The sequence below is a fragment of the Haliaeetus albicilla genome, chromosome 1 (genome assembly GCF_947461875.1).
Source record: "Haliaeetus albicilla chromosome 1, bHalAlb1.1, whole genome shotgun sequence".
Classification (NCBI taxonomy): domain Eukaryota; kingdom Metazoa; phylum Chordata; class Aves; order Accipitriformes; family Accipitridae; genus Haliaeetus; species Haliaeetus albicilla.
The window spans coordinates 49607096-49627824 of NC_091483.1; the positions used below are offsets into that span (position 1 = coordinate 49607096).

The 20729-nt window shown below is 38.1% G+C and overlaps 1 protein-coding gene across 5 annotated transcripts; it reads left to right on the forward strand.

Moving 5' to 3' along the window:
* Nucleotides 1–17: 17 nt before the first annotated feature.
* LOC104322979 (coagulation factor XI) lies at nt 18–18573 on the forward strand. 5 transcript variants are annotated; one of them, XM_069788672.1, is made up of 16 exons: nt 18–39; nt 172–217; nt 802–860; nt 4285–4447; nt 5113–5219; nt 7050–7209; nt 7790–7899; nt 10739–10898; nt 11688–11797; nt 11886–12045; nt 12174–12289; nt 12683–12857; nt 14756–14931; nt 15239–15355; nt 16708–16847; nt 18226–18573. In XM_069788672.1, exons 3-16 carry the CDS (start codon nt 803–805, stop codon nt 18379–18381), a joined length of 1908 nt encoding a protein of 635 aa, XP_069644773.1. In that variant the 5' UTR covers nt 18–39; nt 172–217; nt 802; the 3' UTR covers nt 18382–18573. The 5 variants fall into 5 exon arrangements, 3 of the variants coding, with proteins under 3 accessions (XP_069644773.1, XP_009924713.1, XP_069644765.1); XM_009926411.2 differs by having other exon boundaries at nt 23–39; nt 15239–15334; XM_069788664.1 differs by lacking the exon at nt 18–39 and having other exon boundaries at nt 87–217; nt 10739–10847.
* Nucleotides 18574–20729: the final 2156 nt, after the last annotated feature.

Genomic DNA, 20729 nt, shown 5'->3' on the forward strand with positions numbered 1-20729 from the left:
GCGGTCTGGATGATGTATGCTCTGAAAATGCAGCCCAAGGTCAGTAACAATATTGACAGAAAGAGTACCCGTTCAAAGTAAATATTAAAGATAAGTTAGCATTGCAGGCACAGTAATATTTAACACAAACTGTGGATGACTTTTTTTCTCTTTTTTTAAATTTTTTTTTAGTAGAGCATAAACCTTATCCATTCATCCAGACCTACTCTATATTCAGGTACGTAATCACTATTGCAACTGATATTCAGTGAAAGGTTTTGATAGCAACAAGACAGTGTATGTTGGTCTATTTATAGATTGTGTTGTGTGGTTAATTTATTTGTTTCTTTCACAGCCTAAGTTGTAGCATGTGATTAAAAAAAAAAAAAGAAATGGTGTAAAATTCATGTTGCATGTACCAGAAGCAGTGAGTGTGAATCATTTGTTTGCTACGTTGATAACAGTATCCACTTAACTACCAGGACAGTCAGGATTAATAATGACATTTTGATGGAGTCTTGCTCCTAGTCTACGCATGGATAAATATTCTGCTGTAAAACAAAGCAGAAATTCTCTAAGTGTTTATAAACTTTATTGCTTTTTGCAACCATAAGTAAAGGACAAACCTTTGTTGCTCTTTTATGCTACTTTATATATGCCATAACTGCGTATCACAGCTGTAATTTGTAATTCTCAACATCATTTTGAATTAATGGTGTAACAGTACAAGTGTAAATCAGTGAGACACCTTGCGGTACTTTATAAAACTAATTATACACCCTTTATTAAACATATCCTAAAGAATGATTTTGTGTTTTTTAGGATGATTTGGATTTATCAGACTTTTAATTTCATTTTCTTACTTGCTTCCGTTTACAGTGGTAAGTGACTATATAATTCCTAAGATAGGCACACAGAGTAACGCAACTCTTCTAGAAGGGGAGATGATTAGTAACTGCAGTCTGGTCCCGAGAGAGCTGTCTTGATTCTGCTGGGTTGCGCTCCGTGAAGTTTGGGTAACTCCCGTAACCCTATTACCTGATACGGAACATTCCAATGGGGCTTTACTGACATTGTCCTGCCACCACCCCCACCATGGTGTCACCTCGCCCAGCAAGCACGGGACCACGCTACAGGCAGATTTCTCTATTGGGCTGAGGCTGAGTCCAGCTCATAACTGCGAAACCAGCGTGATGTTCAGTGTCCTACACCCAACAGCAAGGTTGGCAGCTTTAGCAGCAGCTTAGGAAGGGAGCCCTTTGTGGGTGATGGGGGGTGCGGGAGGTGGAGTGGCACCCCGTGCTTCTCAGCTGAACTTGCCTCTAGCCTGGCTCCCCCCAGCCCAAATTAGAGCTCTCTTAAAGTTAGCAGGAAGGCGTGCTGGCTGCCGGTGGCTCAGCCCGGCAGTGCTGGGGTTCGCTGCCTGCCTCTGCCCCGCTGCCGAGGAGCCTCAGCCCCTTCGCCAGGCACTGCAGGAGACAGGGCAGGAGACAGGACAGACGGCCACCGTGCTCCAGACACCCGGCCCAACAGCCTCTCTGGGGGACAGCTGCTGAGCTCCTGAGCCAGCATCCTTTTTTATTTTTTTTTAAGAAAACAAACCCCGCCAACCTTCAGTCTTATTCACACATTGCCTTCGCGTGAAACTACTGATGTAGAAGGTATCTGTGTAACACCTATGTACCATCATGCTTGACAGTCTGTTGCAATAAGTGCGAATAACTCCAGGACCAATTGTTTCGTCGTAAATTATTTTTTAGAATTCTCTTGATACGCTGGAAAATTAGTGATTGTGTATGTTTTTCAATGTCAGCCTGTGTTAATGATTTACCTTGTTCCGTTAGCAAAAGTCAAACTACAAAAATTGCATTGCATTTCCCTGAAGTTCCCTGTGCTGATAAATTATAACTAAGGCCTAACACAGGTTTATGTTCAGTAATGTATTAACTGTTTTCTCGGAGGACAATTAGGTAACTCAGATTTTTAGCAAAATCTGTTAGATAAATGTAGTATTATTTAAGGAAATGCTTTACATGGGTTGAAATCTCAGCAAAACTAAAATCTTGAAACAGTTCTGAGGCCTAGGAAACATGTTTTTATTAAATTAAAGTATTTAGAACTGGCATAGTTTTACATGGCACATAGTTTTACAGCATAAATCAATTTTTTTTTGCCTGTTAATTTATAATAGAAGAAGGTAAATAAGATCCAAAATGTCTGATACAGCAAATAATTTTAATATTCTTTTCTTTTGACTTTGGAATTTGCTTAGAGTGTTCTAAGTATTAGAAAATGCTTTTCTGTTAGTGGCAATGTTGGGCAAAGGAACTCTACTGAGAATAATAAATGCCAATTTTTAGAGAAAGATCTTGAAAGTATATATACCAGAAAATTTGGATGTTTATAAAGTACAAATTTTGTATTACCAAGAAATTAACCTTTAAAAGATATTAGCATATCTTGCATGTATGTCTAATAATCCCTTACTCTTTCCTTTTTTGGGGTAAATTTTATGTTTTAGCCATGTGCAGGAAACATAGAATTACCTAAGTAGAGTTTATAATCACATTAACAAATAAAATCAACTTGTAATATTTTAAAACTGTAAAATCCAATATGATAGTTCCATTTGTTTTAATTTTAAATAGCTTTTGAAACAGTATGATAGCTCTGTAGTAACAGATTAAGCAGCTATGTAAAATGTTTTCAGTTGGGTTTCCTCCCATTCTGGGAAAATACAGTGTTTTCTCTTTATCTTTTAGCTAAGAAAAAGCACTTCTGTAGATACAGGAATAAAAGTCAGCATATTAACCAGTTTGCTACCCCTTTGAAGGGCAAAATACAAACCGAGATTGGTCTCCTCTGCAAAGCCAGCCCTTTTGTGTGTTTTAACATGGAGATCTTAAAAATGCCTTCATTTTGAAAGATGGGAACATGTTGCTGCTTAGGTATCTTCATTGCATGGGTCTGCAGCGTGAGTGGCTTTCATTACAGGGTTCAATGTGGAATTGATGATGAATTCCTGCAGATACCAGGTGGTAGCTGAGCTCATTTTTATTCTGGACAGTTTCTGAGACACTACTCCTGTAACAGTTTTTTCTTCACTGCAAAGTGTCATGGTTTAACCCCAGCCAGCAATAAAGTACCACGCAGCCACTCGCTCACCACCCCCTTTGTCCCTCCTCGCCCTGTGGGATGGGGGAGAGAATCAGGGAAAAAAACCCAAACCTCATGGGTTGAGATAAGAACAGTTTAATAGAACGGAAAGGAAGAAAATAATAATGATAATAATAAAATGACAATAGTAATAATAATAAAAGGATTAGAATATACAAAACAAGGGGTACACAATACAATTGCTCACCACTTGCTGACCGATGCCCAGTTAGTTCCCAAGCAGCAATCCCCTCTGGCCAACTCCCCCCAGTTTATATACTGGGCATGATGTCCCATGGTATGGAATACCCCTTTGGCCAGTTTGTGTCAGCTGTCCTGGCTGTGTCCCCTCCCAACTTCTTGTGCCCCTCCAGCCTTCTTGCTGGCTGGGCCTGAGAAGCTGAAAAATCCTTGACTTTAGACTAAACACTACTTAGCAACAACTGAAAACATCAGTGTGTTATTAACATTCTTCTCATACTGAACCCAAAACATAGCACTGTACCAGCTACTAGGAAGACAATTAACTCTACTCTAGCTGAAACCAGGACACAAAGCAAGTCAGAGGGGGTTCAAGGTGGAGTGTGAGGGAGCAGAAGGTTTATAAATTGCTGGGAGCCATTGAAGCTATGCACAGTGGCACCGCCTGTGACTCTGGCCTCAGAGTATCCCTAAACAAAATAGCACTGTCTTCACATACAACTTTCTAGCTCCTTTTGGCCTCTGCACTTCCTTCTCCTGGTTTTCCTCTTAATGGTGCTCCGTACTGGTCTCTCTCAGAAGATGCTTCTGCCGCTCCCAAGACCTGCCGTGAGAAGGTCCCTTCCCTCTCTGCTGTGCAGATCTGCCTTGTGGCCCATCCTGCTGCTTGACCTTCTGCCTCGGCTCAAACTGCCCTGCTCCAGCATCGGCTATGAGGCAGGAAACAGGGCGAGACACCCCAGAGAGTTTTATTTCTGCTGGAGAGCAAAGATGAGACTCTCAGAGGAACCGTGCTACTCACTCAGCCCCCTCAACCCTCTTCATCTGCCAAAGGACTGTCTTAAAAGCAAGGTCAATGACAGAGAGGAGCAGTGGCTTCACCCTCTCCTGGTGAACTGTGCATGTTCCCATCTCTAATAATTTATGCATTTTGTTATTCTGTATCAGAATGTGTGACTCAGCTTTATGAAAATACATACTTCCAAGGAGGAGACCTCGCTACGGTTTTTACACCGAGTGCCAATTACTGCCAAGTAGTGTGTACTTACCATCCTACCTGTCTGCTCTTCACCTATTTGCCAGCAGCATGGACTAAAGATCCTGCAAAAAGGTAAAATGTTCATGTTCGTGTGGCCTTTGCTGGTCTCCTGTGATAACTTTAGGAACTCGGTAACATTTTGACAGAACACAGGCACACAGAGAAAGCTACAGGGTTGCCATGGAAAACTGTCAGGTATCTTTAGAATTGGTGATCTAAAAGAGTATTTGCTTAAATTTGAAAGATTGAATTTGGCAATGCCCAATCTTTCATGCTCACATACCAGTCCTTTCAAGGAAACAGAACTGACTGTGCGCTCCATCCTCTGTGCCACGTATTTATTGTTGGGGACAATGTGAGCAATTTCACATCTCCAATGGTCACCTCTACTGTTCCCCCAGCCTCTCTCTTTAGCGTATTTCTCTCACAATTAAGAACTTCAGTACCCTTGGAGGATGAAGTTGTCCTTCCTCTCTATGCCCAGTGCATTTCTGTTCTCCACACCCTGGGCTCTGCTTCTCACTTTAATGAGACTTCTTGGAGCTCTCACATACACCAAGCAATCTGCCACCAGTGCCAACAACGCAGATGCAGCTCCACCCTATCTTTCTCCAAACTGCACTTGTCTAAATTTTAGTGTTGAGGGATATTGGACAGCCTGCATTTCATCTGAGAAACAATTATGAAAGTCGGTGTTGTACTGCAAAAGCTGTGAATTGCTGCATTTTAAAACACAGGTTTTCCTGCTACTTAAAAGACAGCGATACAGAAATGCTGCCAAAAGTGGATATGGAAGGAGCCATCTCTGGACATTCCTTAAAACAGTGTAACATCCAAATTAGTGGTAAGATATGGTTATTCACATGTATGCATTTTATGCTCTGTGTCATATAGTAGATGTTAGATAATTAGCATTTTGAAAACAGGAACAGAATCAGGGAAGCAGCCAAGCACTGATTTGCCAGATCTCTTTCAAACACAGCTTACAACATCTTCCACTGGTTTCACCCTTCAGCCCCAACTATCCACCACCGAGGCTCCCCAGATGAGGTAACAGGGAAATTATGCTCCTGCAGTCACTGTTTTATTTGCTAGAGGCAGATGGGAACACATGCTTTAACTGGTAGCTCCAGTTCTAAAGATTAATTTACTACTACAATTCCACTCCAGCAAGCTGCTCGTACGGTGTGTGTGACCCTGCCTTTTAACTTTGTAGAGCAGATGCCCAGCAAAGCAGAAATGCATAGTCACAAAGTAATATTGCTATCTCCATGATACTGTGTAATAATTTACTAGCAGCTCCATCTTTTAGTGTATGTGTGCTAAGCACAGAGTCTTAGTGTCAGCGTGCCATTCCTGTGAGTTATCAGCAGGCATATTTAAAGCCTATTAAATGTGTTGTTTTAAATATGTTTTGAACTTGTACCATCATAATGATGTCATTAAGAGGAGATCAGCTTTAAGCATAGCATGGTACTGCAGAAAACCAGAATAAGGACGAATATATTTATTCACTTCCTGACTTTGAGGCCAAATAGTGTCTTATGGATGTCAGGCTAATTCTTTAGTTTTATTAGTATAGCACCTCAATATGCCAGGGATAAATGGGTTTTACTTTATGAAGTTCTCCACTGCAGCTATTGACAAATCAGTTGTGCTTGCTTTTGCTTGCCACTTGCCTTTCAGAGCAGTCAGGACTTTTAAAAGCTCTTTGCTGCCAACGTCCTGCAACATTTATATTTCTGAGTAGCTTTGGCCCAGCGAAATGGATTTCAGTGGGATGTTATTATTTAAGCTATATAGACTAATTGGTACCACTGGAGTTGTTACTCTAGAATCAGACTAATGTCACTAAAATGAAAATCTACCCATATACGTTTAAAACCCCCACCAATGGTTGGCTGACTTGTGTTCTGTGAAGACACCCCACTGACCATGAGGCAAAACCTGCATCCTCCATGGCGGAAAGTTATTTCAAACCCCACAGTCCTAATTCTCCCTCTGTGGAGTGTAAATTAAATCTTCTGACTCAAATGGGAGATGTCTGTTGCTTATGAAGACAGAATTTGCCTTTTAAACAGCTCTAGGAATCTGGAAATGGGAAAGTAGTATTAATCCTGAGTTCTTGCTTTGATTAATGTCATCATGGTCTCAGCCATAGTAGCTAGAGCTCCTCTCTCATGTAGGCAGAGGCACTGTCAAAGACTGCCAGTTTTTTCCTCTGCCATGCAGTACTATAGCCTCAAGTTGCACCAGAGGAGGTTTAGATTGGATATTTGAAAAAATTTCTTTACTGAAAGGGTTGTCAGGCATTGGAACAGGCTGCCCAGGGAGGTGGTGGTGTCACCATCCCTGGAGATGTTCAAAAAATGCGTAGATGCGGCACTTCAGGACATGGTTTAGTGGGCATGGTGGTGTTGGGTTGACAGTTGGACTCGATGATCTTAAAGGTCTTTTGCAACCTAAACAATTCTATGATTCTATATTATACCTACACTTCTGATTTTGTTACTAGAAGTATATGTGAAGTATGATGTAACTGAAGTGAGCATGGGACATGGAATCTGGATTGTAAGGGCTGTGTCACATGAACTGCTATCTTTCGAGCAGTTTGGGGTGCGGGGTGGGGAAAAGAATAGAATGTTTTCAGAACTTGGTCTCTCTTTTTTCACAGCTTGCAGCCCAGATGTCCACATAGGACTGGATATGGAAGGGAAAATTGATGATGTTACTACGGCTGACAGCTATCAACAGTGTCAAAAAAGATGTACCAATGATAACCATTGTCATTTTTTTACATATGCCTCAGAAACATTTCACAATGCAAGTTTTCGGTAAACACAGGTTTGATCCCTTTCCTTGGACAGCCCTGTGCTTTAGTAGAGTAAATCTCAGAGCAGTCTAAGGTGTGAGAATTTATTCAAGGAAATAATTTTTCCTTGACTTGTCATCTTTGCAATGTTTATTCAAAGTTACAGATAGGAAAATGTCTGTAGTAAATGAGCTTTCATTTGTCCATTGGTGAGAAAGACAAACCTGATTATCATAGCACTGAAAAAAATTAAAATCCTCTAGAGATATTAAAATGCAAATTATATTGGTAGGTGTGCAGCATTATTGCTCTGTTAAATCTTGCTCTGCTTATTGCTCTGGAAATAGCATCATCAGAGCAGCCAGAGAAATTATTTCATTTTTATCAGGCCTATTTTTGAGCTGTAAATTTGCTCAATTTTACAAGTTAAACATTGTTCAGCTAGCTCTGTTCCTCATTTGAAGATTGTTCTGGAGATTGGAGATTGCTCTGGCCCACGGCCAGAACATGCACCATCGTAGGAATTATGGGGCCAGGAGGATGGTGTAGACCAAGGAAGATGTCTTGTTGTCTTACCACTTTCTTTATTCTTCGTCGCTCAGTAAAAAATGCTTCTTGAAACATACCAGTGTAGGAACTCCAACCAGCATAAAGGTGCTTGATGAAGTTGTGTCTGGATTCTCTTTAAAGCCATGCCAGCTTTCTGAAATAGGTAACTGTTTAAAATCTCTGATTCAGTTTAGTTTTAAGGGTTATGGATGATAAGGTGCCGTCTATCTCTAACATGTATAAATGTTTCATTATGTAAAATAATTCTAATGCAAACTTATTCTTGCAAATATAGTTAGCAAATATAGTTGGGCACAAAGTAGATTCAAATCTTTTAAAATTTTCTATTTTATCATTTGTCTTACAAATACAGTTGCCTGCTTTGAAAATCTAAAGAATTCCTTCATAAGATTAGGTTGATGAAATTGCATGTTATCTTTGTACTGTGGATACAAAAATGAAAGGTAAAATCCCATCAAAGTCAAAGATCAGGAGGAATATAAAGCTTTCTAAAATATGTTTGTATACTGTGTATGCACTTAGAAATTTTTAATGAAGACGTGCAGCTTTCTAATACAACTGGCTAATAAGAAGGGATGTATTCTGTGTTTTGTGGGTGAGTTGTGATGAAAGCAGTGTCTGTGCTTGTTCCTGCAATCATTAGTCAGGCAAAACTCTCAGGAGTGCAAGATCAAACAGTGTGTATTATACCTTCTTATTCTCAATTGAAACATCTTTCACTTTTTTTCTTTTCTTTTCTTTCTTTCTTTTTTTTTTTTTTTTTTTAAATCTATCTCCACCTTGTCTTACTGTGTGGTATTTTCCCTTCTTAATGGTGATGATGTTCTTCTGCTTCCACATAGCCTTGTTTTAGCTCACAGATAATCTAGTTTTCCCACAGAAATCACATTTTGTAAAGACTCTTCATCTTTTTTTCTATATCAATACATTTTCTTCAGACTCTGCTAGTCCTATTGTAGGAATAATCTTTAGAAACTATTGAAAATGTAGTTTTGTTCAGATCTTAACAATGAAGACACTTGAAGAAAAATGAATCGTGAAGAATAAAAAAAGGAAGAAAAAGTTTTGTAAAGAGAAGAAAACAATTTAACTATTCTCTCACTATGTGTATGAGAGAGAATGGAGGGAATATTTTTTTTTTCCAAACTCATATTAAGATATACTAGAAAGACATGTGTTCATGTTTAGAAGAAAAATCACAGCACTCAGGAGGGTCCTGCTCACAGACTTTGAGAAGAATCAGGATACTGTAGCATATGCACAAACAATAAGATTTTAAATAAAAAAAAAAATATCAAAAGGGATTTGAGACTTTATCAAAGACATATGTGGTTTATGACAGTGATGACATGGCAGTAATGATCCATCACAAATCAGAATTTCTGAAAGCATGTGAAGGTCAATCTTGTTCCTACCTGTCTTTCCTTGCTTTCTGTCTTGCGAGAAAGGCAAGAGGAGAGAGAGAGAGAGAGAAAGGAATAAATCACGGGATCATAGAAGCCTAGACAGTACTATTGGATCAAGAGGTCATCTAAGGAGGTCATCTGTCGTAATCCAAGACAGATCAGCTATACCTGTCCAGACAGAGATTTGTCAAATGTAGTCATAAAACCTCAGTACCACCTTCTGCCTTGTTGTGTTGTAAATATCTGAAATGGGTTTATTTGAGTATTTGTTCTAGTTTTTTTCTGATGGTATTTAGGCTGACTAGGCCTACATTGTATATGTTCCAGTGTCATAATTTTAAAAATAGATGCTTCCCCTTTCAAAGTTTTTGGAATCACAGCAACCCTCTGTGAACACCAAAAGCTAAATTGTACAAAGAAACTTTGCAGTTGCTTCAGTCAGATTCTGACCAGATCCACGTTTGTGCTTTAAATATAATCTCCTTTAGAAACCATCCATTCTCCTGAACTCTATTTCCCCTTAACATGGTACCTTACATACTAATTGTCAGAGTTAATTGACCCTTATTTTCTAGTCTCCCAATTTTTTTCCTGTTCTTATTGTGTAATTAACTGTCCTGTATTGTCATCCTGTCACGCTTATTTTTTTTTGAAAACTTTATCAAATTAACAGGAGTCACATTAAGCTCTACCTCCTCCTTTTACTGTTTTTCCCTTTCTGTACTAAGATGTTCCCAGCATGTTTCTGTAACTTATTGGGCAGTGTTGACTTGGTTGCTGTACTTTCTCAACAGCTGAAGTTCTCTGCTGCCACCAAGTCCTGTGTTTTGGATCATTTTGCTGTTTTTACTGTCTTTGCAACTTGATAGTTTCAAGAAACATCCTCCATGCTGGTGCTTCCTTTTTTCCTCTTTTTATTGTTGCACTAGGATTTTGACTAGGACTTCAAGTATATCTTTGGAGAAGGCAACTCATTCTTCTCTTTCTAAACATGCTAGTACTTCCTGTAACTTCTATATCATAGTCTGGTGGTGTGAATTATCCTGCCAAGCCTCTGTTATGTTATTTTGGTCATGTCAGAGGGCAGACTGTACGTTACTCCTGCTTATTCCGCCTAGTTTTCAAATAGCATTTAATAAAGTGTTAAGAGGATCATCCCATTATTTTTCTTCTAGTCTTCCCATGATCCTCTTAGATATACCCATTACCTTAATTATTTTAGGCTTTGCCTAGATTACCATGATTTATTCCTAACTGTGGATTTGTACACTGATCTCCACTGTTCCTAATTTAAAGCATTGCTGATTAGATTAGCAAATCTGTATTCTAACATGTCATTTCTCTTCTCTATATGAGCCTTATCCCTGCTCAGTAGTCCTCTCCATAAGTTTGCACAGTCAAAAATGTTCTTGAGAAATAGTTTTTGGTTAAAATGTGGTGTTATCCTTCCAGCTTATCAGTCACAAAGGAAGGAAAATGTGAATAAGGCTAGAAATGAATAATCTGTAAACCTTAATATTCTGATGACATAATAAAAGTTTTGGAATTTTCATATTTTGTTCTTGTTTTATACAGATTGTCAAATGGACATTTTTGAAGATCAAGAATTTTCAGGAATTAATATTACAAGTTTTTTCACTCCTGATATCTCTGTCTGCCAAACTATTTGTACATATTTTCCAAGGTGCTTGTTCTTTACATTCTTTAGCAAGGAATGGCAACTAGAATCCCAAAGGTGAATATGATAACTAACTTCAATTCTCTAGATTTTTTTTTTAAAAAAGCACACAGTCTTTTTTTGACCAGTATTTTCTTATACTTATGGAAATTTTTGTTAAAAGGTTATTTTCAGTAAAGCACAGCTTTTTACGTTTTGTATTCATAAATTTATAGTTTCCTGTGGGCATTTCATCTGTTCTCTGGTGTGATCAGGCATTTTGTATTGCAGCTGCATATCTGGTGTTAATCTGAAAAGAGTTATACACATCAAAGAGACAGTAAACCTCCAGATTGCTTTAATGACTTAAAGCTGAATTTTATGAAATTATCAAAGAGTCATCTGGTTTCCTAGCAGTATTAAGGTATTTACTTGAAAAGATTTTCGATAAAGTTAACAGGTTTAAAAATGTTTCTATTGAGCTTCCTTCTTTCATACTTAGTAGTGAGAGTAGTTAAAAATCTACATTCCACACAAAACAGAAGAATAAAGTTTCAAGGGAATTTCAGGGAGAAACAAAGCTGAGATGGCATATATCATCTAAAGTCACCTCTTCCATGTATGTATAAATACTGTACAACCTTTAGTAGTACAGTAATATGCCATTTCACAAAACTACAAAAGCCCCTCAATTTAGTGTGAACTAGTGAACTTAGTGAACACATTTTCATATGAAATACTTTTACAGATAGACACTTGGGAGAAAAAAACACATTTAGGAAAGTACCTTCCCTTACCAATACCTAAACAATCAATTTTAAGATGCAAGAACAGATTTAGTTACTGTAAAAAAAAATTTCATTTTAGAAATCTTTGCCTTTTGAAGACATCAACAAGTGGGATACCAGAGGCACTTATATCACGAGAAAATGCTGTATCAGGCTTTGGTCTCCTAAACTGCAGAAGATCCTTTCCTGGTAAACAATAAATTACAATAAAAATACTAATTTTGAATTAATCAAATTAATAGACTTTCTAATGCTTGGAATGCACTCATTCTTACAGCCTGCAATTCTCGTGCTTACATGCATATGAATTTTTTGGGAGATGAACTCAATGTCACTTATACTAAAGGACACAGAGCCTGTCAGCAGGTTTGCACAGACCTGATCCGCTGCCAATTTTTTACTTACTTTCCCCTCCAAGATTCATGCAATGAAGAAAGGTGAGATATATGTTTTAAAATGTTCAAAGATTGCTGAAATAATCATTCCACAGACTTGGTGAGGGGGTAATGTATGTGTTCTGCATAAAAAAAGTACAAACTGAATCTTTGCATTAATTCATTGACAGAAAGTGTGAGTGTCACCTAAGGATGTCCTCGAATGGATCTCCAGTGGCAATAGTACATGGGCCAGGAAGGATCTCTGGGTACTCGCTAAGATTATGTAGAAAGAAAGCTAGTACTGGTAAGTAAAACTTCTTTCATGTAAATGAGGCAGTGCTTAATGGATTTCAGTACAGGAAGCCAAAACCTCCTTTTTTTTTTTTTTTTTTTTTTTTTTTTTTTATCGGTTGCATTGAATTGGTTGCATTGTCCTAGTGGGATGCCTTGTGAAGTTAAAGAGTGTTCTGAAAAAGTGAAGTCGGCCAGGTCTGCTCATTGTAAACACCAACAGTAGCACTGTGAACTTGGTTTTAATAGACTTTATGATCATAAACCATAAAGGGATTAGAATGTATCATGTATCTCCTTCTTTGCAATAGATCAGTCCCTATTCAGCAATCAGCAGTAGCCTCATCTTCATTTTCCTTGGTGAGTGAAAATTATCTTTAAGCACAGTTTCAAATTATTCCTATAGTGTGTATACAGCATTCTGCAAGAACTATTAGGATCGTTGGAGGGACAGACTCTTCCCCCGGTGAATGGCCATGGCAAGTCAGCTTGCACGTGAAATTGTCTCGTCAGAGGCATCTCTGCGGGGGCTCTATCATCAGCAACCAGTGGATTCTTACAGCCGCTCACTGCGTCATGAGGTGAGGCCTAAATAAACCCCAAAATTTCATCCAGCATGTGAGATAAGTTGAGATCTACCTTTCAGAAAAAAAAAATGAGGACTAGAATAACATAAACTGTTGTAATGTAACCAAAAGGTGAACTTCTAAGGTAGACTATTCACATCCTTAATGTAACTGGAACTCCATACCTTGTCCTGCTGAATTATTTTAATGCATCTAGAAGATGAAATTCTAAAGCAGACACCAGATACCTGCAGAAGCTGACATTCTCATGGGATATAAGCTTTTTCGTATTGTAATACCATATCATCTATCAAGGAAAATCTGTTGCTAGGTTATTCCAGTTCACAAACTTCAAATGACTTATCTCAGAGATTTCTCTGTGGCACTTAGGAAATGGTACTAATCTGATAGCTTCAGCAGCAGGGTGCTCAGCAAGTTAACTTATTTGACCACGACACAAAGTAAATCTCTGTGGGCATCCAATTAGGCTGCTTCTGGTACCTGAGCTACCTGTCTCTCATCACATGAAACATCCAGATCCCAATTGTCCTGGATTTCTTTAACAGTTTTGGTTTTTTTTTTCCAAATTCTATCAACCTGTCAATTAATACCCTCTTTTTAATGCAGATTTCAGCTGTGAGAACAAAATTTAAAGCAGCCAATACCTAAGACATTGCTAATTTGCACCCATGTGTATAGTCTGTATTGTTAATCAAATTACCATCGGATTTGGGTCATGAAATTACTTGTGTTGTGAAAAGCTGATTTAATTGTCATGCAGATGATTAATTTCCTTTGTTAGATTGTCATCACCTGTAAAGCAGGTTATCCTGTCATTTATAGAGTGAAAAGTGTAAGGCTACAATGCAGTCTGATGGGAGAAAAGGGACAAGTAACAGATAAAATGCTTCAGAGGATGTTGACCCAGCAAGATGGTCCAAAATCAGGCATTTTTACTCATGCAATGTAGTATGTTACCCATTATTGTTTCCATGTGGAATAGTATTGCCAATATTTTGCCTCCAGTGGCAAACTTTATAGAAATGGTTATACTCTCTAAAAGAACTATATAAAAAATACATCATTCTCTACCTGCTATCAAGTGTAGAAGTTACTAGTATTATAAAAGGCAAAGGGAGAATATATGCTTGCAAAATAAAAAAATAGACTTTGATAATTGGAAATTATTAAGCCTAACTGATGTTTAAGAATTCATATATAAAAATCTTCAAAAATATTGGAAAGTTTATTTAGGAGAAGTTTTGCATCTTCTTCATTGCATGTACCAAAACTACTAGGTTGCCTTAATGGTAGAATATCACAATGAAATATCCCTTAAGCTTACTCAAAGTAAAGCTGAAATCATAAAGATTAACTGGAACTTTTCATATAGGTCTATGATATTACACTTTCTAATCTATATTACTTGGCTAGTGTCATTTTCCTAACTAGTAAGTGTTAGAATAGACTCTACTTGAATTTATATTCCCAACCCTATTTTCATTACTAGTAAAGCTGTTGTGTTGGAATGAATGGAAAGAATCTTATTTACTTGCGTTAGGCTCTTGAAAATTAAAAAAAAAAAAAAAAAAGATAAAAAGGGAGAATAAAAGCAGGCAGAAAGGGAAGGAGGATGAAGAAGGATCAGGACAATGAGAGTCTGCACATAAAGGAGAGAAAAAACTGATGTGGGGATGAAAATATGAATAGGGAGAGGAACAGAAAGAAGTGGAGGGAAGGGACAAAATGAACTTTTTTTAGTTTTGAGAGTGTGAAAAAAAAAAAGGAAAAAAAGGACCTCAGTTCTGTTCACTGTACACTCAGGAGTAAGGGAAGATGTTGGCATCTGCACACAAGCTCTACATCAGTGCAAATCCTTTGCCACAGACTGACTGTTTGTCTTTTTCCCTCAGTCTTGAGAATCCCAACATTTGGCGTGTTTATGCTGGTATTTTAAAACAATCAGAAATAAATGAGGATACGCCCTTCTTCAAAGTGGAAGAGATTATTGTTCACCCTCAGTATAAATACGCACAGACTGGATATGACATTGCTTTAATGAAACTTGATAAGCCTATGAATTTTACTGGTATGTAGTGTATTTCAGAGGAATTCTGAAAATGTGCAGGATGACACAGGGCTGGCATTGGTATGGCAGTGCATGACACCTGGGCTGGCTTCCTTTAATATGCGGTTACTGGGGTTTGAGGAGAATCTCATTCTGTTGGCTTTGAAAAGAAAATGGGTGGCTTTTATTTATGTGACTGGAACGATATATAGTGTAAGGGACAAGGCATAACATGGAGGCTATCATCAGGGGTCGTGTAGGCGCCCACAAAACCTTAATGTTGCAGTTGTCTCTGCTGGTCAAACTAATATTTTTAATCATATTTTAGATCTTCAACTGCCTATTTGCCTGCCATCAAAAGAAGATGCTAACATACTTTATACTGACTGTTGGGTAATTGGATGGGGTTACAGAAAAGAAAAAGGTACAGATAAACATTTAAACAGTGAGTTCTTGTATTTGCAAAATTCATGTGGTTAAAAAAACCCCAAGCCCTCCTTCTTTAAAAAAAAAGAAAACCCCCTTCTTTTTTTAAGAGAAAATTCTACTATGTTCTTGGCTACTATTATTGCTATCTGGCCAGCACTGTAATATAATTCCTAATTAGAATCTACTTCTATTAAGGCATCATAAAACATATATGAAAGATGTATGAAATTATCATTAAATAGCTCTGTGCTTAGACACAAAAATTAGATTTTATAAATTGTTTGATTTAATAATGTATGTAAGAATGCAACCTTATGGTTGCATAAATATATCCTGTAGAGCCCTCAAATACTTTTCTTTAGATTCTAGCTTAATCTACTGACAAAACTCAATATATATCTGGAATATACACTCCTTTTCATGCTTCCAGCTGAACAAAGCCAACAAACTTATCACTGAATTGTGAGGTTTTGAATTACAGTCTGCACATAACCCATGCTTTTTTTTTTTTTTTTTTTGTACATGATTGTATTCACATGACTTTAGAAATCAGAGATTGAAGCATGTGGCTTTTATGATTCTGAAGGTTGATTATAAACAATGCCAATGACTTTTGTGTTTTGGTAGTAGATGGGATTTGAACTCCTCTGATTTTATATGGAGGTAGGCCAAATAGCTGTTAATTATCAAAGTCTGTTTGTACATGTTTCATATATATTTTTATATGTGTAACATTTATGTGTGTGTATACATATATATATATAGACACCTATTTAAACTGTGTCCTTTCTTCTATACACCATCCTATTTGAAGGTTAGGGTTCAATGTGAAATCTAACACATTTAGACAGATTGTATAACCTAATTTCTTCTGTTAATTTCTAAGAAAAGGCTGCTCTCAAATACTCTTACTTACACTACGTGCAAATTTCTCCATCCTGTAAAATACAAGGGCATGGAGCAGCACAGATTTGGCACCTGGGAGATTCCAAACCTATTATAACACATTACTAAGAAATAATTGTTAGTAACACGAAGTGATGCTCTTAATGGGAGGACAGGTTCCAGGGCCCAATGTCCTGAAAGACGTACTCATATGAGGATTCATTGCAAATCACAAGGGAGTTTTGAAGCTTGCCTAGTCATGAGACATAAAACGCCATTATAAAAACATTCAATTTAGCAGACAATTCACATTGTTTACTAACACAAAAAAAGAGAAAATCGGTGTCATGCACATCTAATGACACTCTAAAAGCAGTGGTCTCCAACTTTGTAATATCACTGTATGGGGATTTCCAGAGTTTAATTTTAACTTTTATTTTGCTAGAAGCAAGCATTTCTCTGTTCATACCATCTATTACATAGGTCGTGTAGAAGATATTCTTCAAAAGGCTACTGTTCCCCTCATGTCAAAAGAGGAATGCCAGGCAAGGTATCGGAAGCGCAGAATAGGTGACAAAGTGATCTGTGCTGGATATGATGAAGGTGGAAGGGATGCTTGTAAGGTAATAAAAAAGAAGTAGTATGTAGTCATATATTCCAACCATTTGCTCAAATATATAATTGAATACTGTAATTATTTTTTAATCACCATTAGAAAAATATCATTATCAATAGAGCTGTTGATTAACTTGTCATTTTTGCATGTCAAAAGCACTGAAAATCAAGGTATATACAAAACATTTCTTAAGTGACATTGAAGTCTTTAGGGATAGATTCTGTGGATAAGAAACTCTGAGTGTACATATCTATATCTCATCCATTTAGAGAATAAAGCAGTATTTCTTTGGTGTATCAGAAATCCAAAGACAGTATAGTATCTCAAAGCATTTCTCCAATAAAAGCAGATTTCCTATGTGATATTTTTATTTCTTGACATGAAATACAGTACATGAAAGCTTATTTTAAAGCATCCACTGTGTACAAACCAGGAGGGAGGGTGCTAGCAATGCTATTAAAATGCATGGGGAATGGAAGGCTAAAGACAACTTGAGCAGACTGGTCTGTTCATCACTAGAATTGAAAATGTCACAACAGTGTGAGTTCAGTGAGCCAAATTCTCTGAGTGTAAACTCATGCACTTCCATTAATTTAAATATTCTGAGTTAATTTATGCAACAAGAAAATAGTCTGATTAGTAAGATTAAATTCTCTACAAAATGCAGTATTTTCACTTTAAGCATTTAACATCTTTCTGTTAAAATGTTACTGTTACTATGATCAGTATTGAGTAATTAGGAATAAAAATCCTTGGAGCTGGGAAGCAATTTTTCCTCTATGCCAATTAAGCTTCCTTTATCTGGTACAGTCTACCAGAACATGGAGATGCTGTATTATAAAAATAGCACACTTGCTATTGTCTCAAAAGCTCATAACAGCTACCATAAAGAACCTTATGTTCAGAAAGATCAGGCAGGAATAGCAAAAGAAAACAGAGAGGTGTTTTATCCCGAGGGGGACAGAGTCACTCAAACAAGATAAGCCACGCAGAGAACTGAGGTTTGGGTACTAAAACCAAGGTCGTAAGAGAAAACATTGGCAGATTTACTGTTTTTCTCACTTGCACATGAAGTCCTCATTGGGTTTTAAATCAGTCTGTGTAGATAAATTAAAAAAAAAAAAAAAAGCCAGTAGTTTTGAACCTTCTTGGGAAGTGTAAATTATTTGCAATGACTGGAAAGTATTTACAAGTCAATTTACTAGAAAAACAGAAAACCTGCTTCAGTAGTCTGTTAATTAGCCTTAAGCAAAAGTGATTGAAATCTAGGTGGTTATGCTGGTGTTAAGGCTGAATGATGCTGATTTTAATCAAGGCTTTCTTGTGAGAGAAATACTGATGAGAGCTCTTCCTTGCATGCTCTGTCTTTTTCTCTTATGACACAGGGGGATTCGGGAGGGCCGCTGTCATGCAAGCACGAGGAGGTATGGTACCTGGTGGGCATCACCAGTTGGGGTGAAGGGTGCGCTCGCCCCAGGCAGCCGGGTGTCTACACAAAAGTTGCTGAGTATTCAGACTGGATTCTAGAAAAAACTACATAGCGTGAGAGTTACCTACTGCCTCAAAGTGATGTCATGGAATAATAACCCTAGGACCAATGTGATGAAGTGTACTAGTGTTTTTTAAATGGTGTTTCTTGTTAGCCTAGAATGTAAAAAACTTGATTAAAAAAGTAGAAAAGCAGGAATGAATGACTTTGCTATTACTAAATAAAAAGCTGTAATAAAAATAAACCCTGTGGTCTCTGATTTGGCAGAAAAAAAAATGTCCAAACCATTGATTACTTCTGTCCTTGCTAGCATAAAATGGGAGTGGGTGAGGTTGCAGGGCATGAATGGACCTGGAAACTGCTTCTGACTTCTGAGGTTTAGACACAGCAATGGAGTTTTCCCTCCCTTGTCCAAATTTGGTTGAAATGGGCCAACCAGTTACAAACTTACTAAGAGGCTGGGGGAAGGGAAGCTGGGGCAGGGAGAAGCCTATGCAGTTTTATAAACCTTGTTTCCTTAGGGAATTAGCCAAGAAAGTGGCAGTACTAACTGAGAAAACAAAACCAGAGACCTTGGCAAGCTCTTCAGTAACAATTTTGCAAGTATGGTAACAGCACTGTCTTTCACTTAACATTATTCTTACTTCTGTGGAAAATTTTGTGATAAGAATGATAATGTGAGTCTACTTCCCTTGAAGCAGAATATCCAGGTAACAAATTTATGTCAGGTAGCAAATATGTTTCATGGCCAAAATTAACACTAGTGTGAGAAACAGCAGTCAAAAATTTATTACTTTCCCATAGTAAAAGGCACCATTTCACACTGAATCATGAAGGAAAGCACAGGACTTGGTACTGTCTTTGCCAAACTTCATGAGCTTGTTTCCTAATCATCCACATTACCTTAATTGCTGAAGATATGTTCTAGAGCACTACCCATAATTGCCACACACCCACACTGGGTATGTTGTAGAGGTAAAAAGCAGGAGTGGCTTTACATGTAAAGGAGGTCATGAAAATTAGAAATTAAACATGTCAAATTTATGGGAGAAAATGGTCAAGTTGCTAAAGAAAACAACATCTGTATTTAATTTTTTGATGCTTTATTTGCAAATAAGACTGAGGAAAAATGTGATTCCGCAACTACAAGCTTAAAAACAGTTGTATCTGTGCCTAAGTGTCCAAAGAACCCCTGGAGTCAGAGCGCTTCTTGGGGTTGTGCAGCGCTAAGCTGACTGCAGTCAACACACCCCAAATTCCAAAGCTGTATTCAAAGGCTGGGAGTTTGGTTGTGTTTGTTTGTTTTTAAAGAATCAAAATGGAAAGCGGGGCTGAAAACAGTCCTAATGTAACAGGAGGGGAGAGGGAATGGTGCTGCTGCAGGCACACCTTGGGAAAGAAGGGCCCTGCCTTCCCTCCGCCCTGCCACGGGCTGCCGGGGACAGGGGCTTGCATCGCTGGAGCTGCAGGGTGCTGAGGGTCTCCCGCTTTGGGAGTCCCCAGGCTGGCTGTAGATGTTCAGAGAGCCACCAAGCAAAGTCTGGCGTGCGGTGGGGGGATTGGGTCAAGGGGGAGAGGGAAGGCATATCGCTGTGCTGGGACTTTTTGTCAACGCTGACTGCAGAGGCAGAATAGGAGATAAAGGTAGGGGCTGATGTCCTTTTCATGCTCTGTTTAATCCACGACTGGTTTAAAAAATCAGCAAACCTCAGACATGCTGTCAAAAACCTAGAGACTTAAATAAGGGACTGAGAAAGAGTAGGGAAAAATAGAAAACAGCAAAAAAAGAAAGATTCCTGGCATTCAGCTGTGCTTCTGTCCTCATGGGGAAGGAATGAAGACAGCTGGAAAAGAGCTGCTGAAGCAACAAAGGAATTGCTTCAGTATGAAAACAGACACTGAAACTCTCTAAAGAAGAATCATCAGGAGACCATCCAAAATACCCATCTCCCAATACTCAAGCTGTGTATTTGCTAAAAAGTATGTCCAATGTCAAACTGATAACCTTTAATGCTTTCTCATAATAATGCTATCATCAGCTGCTTCTTTTTCAAATGCACGTGCTTTTGTGTGTGTGTGTGTGTGTGTGTGTTTTGTTTTGTTTTCTGCTATGAGACTTTTCAGGTTGTGGCTACTGGAGTAATGAAGGGGAATGGCAGCTCAGCAGTACTCTGCAGACCTCTGGAGCTCCATGTTTTGTTTCTCGGAGGTATACCCGGTAACAGCAATGTGCCAAAGGAAACTTAGCTGTTGCTGTGAAAAGGATAAGGGATCTCAGTGACCACATACATCCCTCATGAGCAGCTGTTGACCAGATAGATAAAATTTCTTATTTCAATAATATTTTCACCTAGAGCAGGTATTCTTCAGTGAAGTTTTGCAGTAGTTGTCTGTTCATCC

Coding starts and splice junctions, on each gene's coding strand:
- LOC104322979 (XM_069788672.1), top strand. CDS start 803: ATGATTTGGATTTATCAGACTTTTAATTTCATTTTCTTACTTGCTTCC. Junction 7,900..10,738: donor ATGCCAGCTTTCTGAAATAG/GTAACTGTTTAA, acceptor TGTTTTATACAG/ATTGTCAAATGGACATTTTT. Junction 11,798..11,885: donor CTGCAGAAGATCCTTTCCTG/GTAAACAATAAA, acceptor TCATTCTTACAG/CCTGCAATTCTCGTGCTTAC.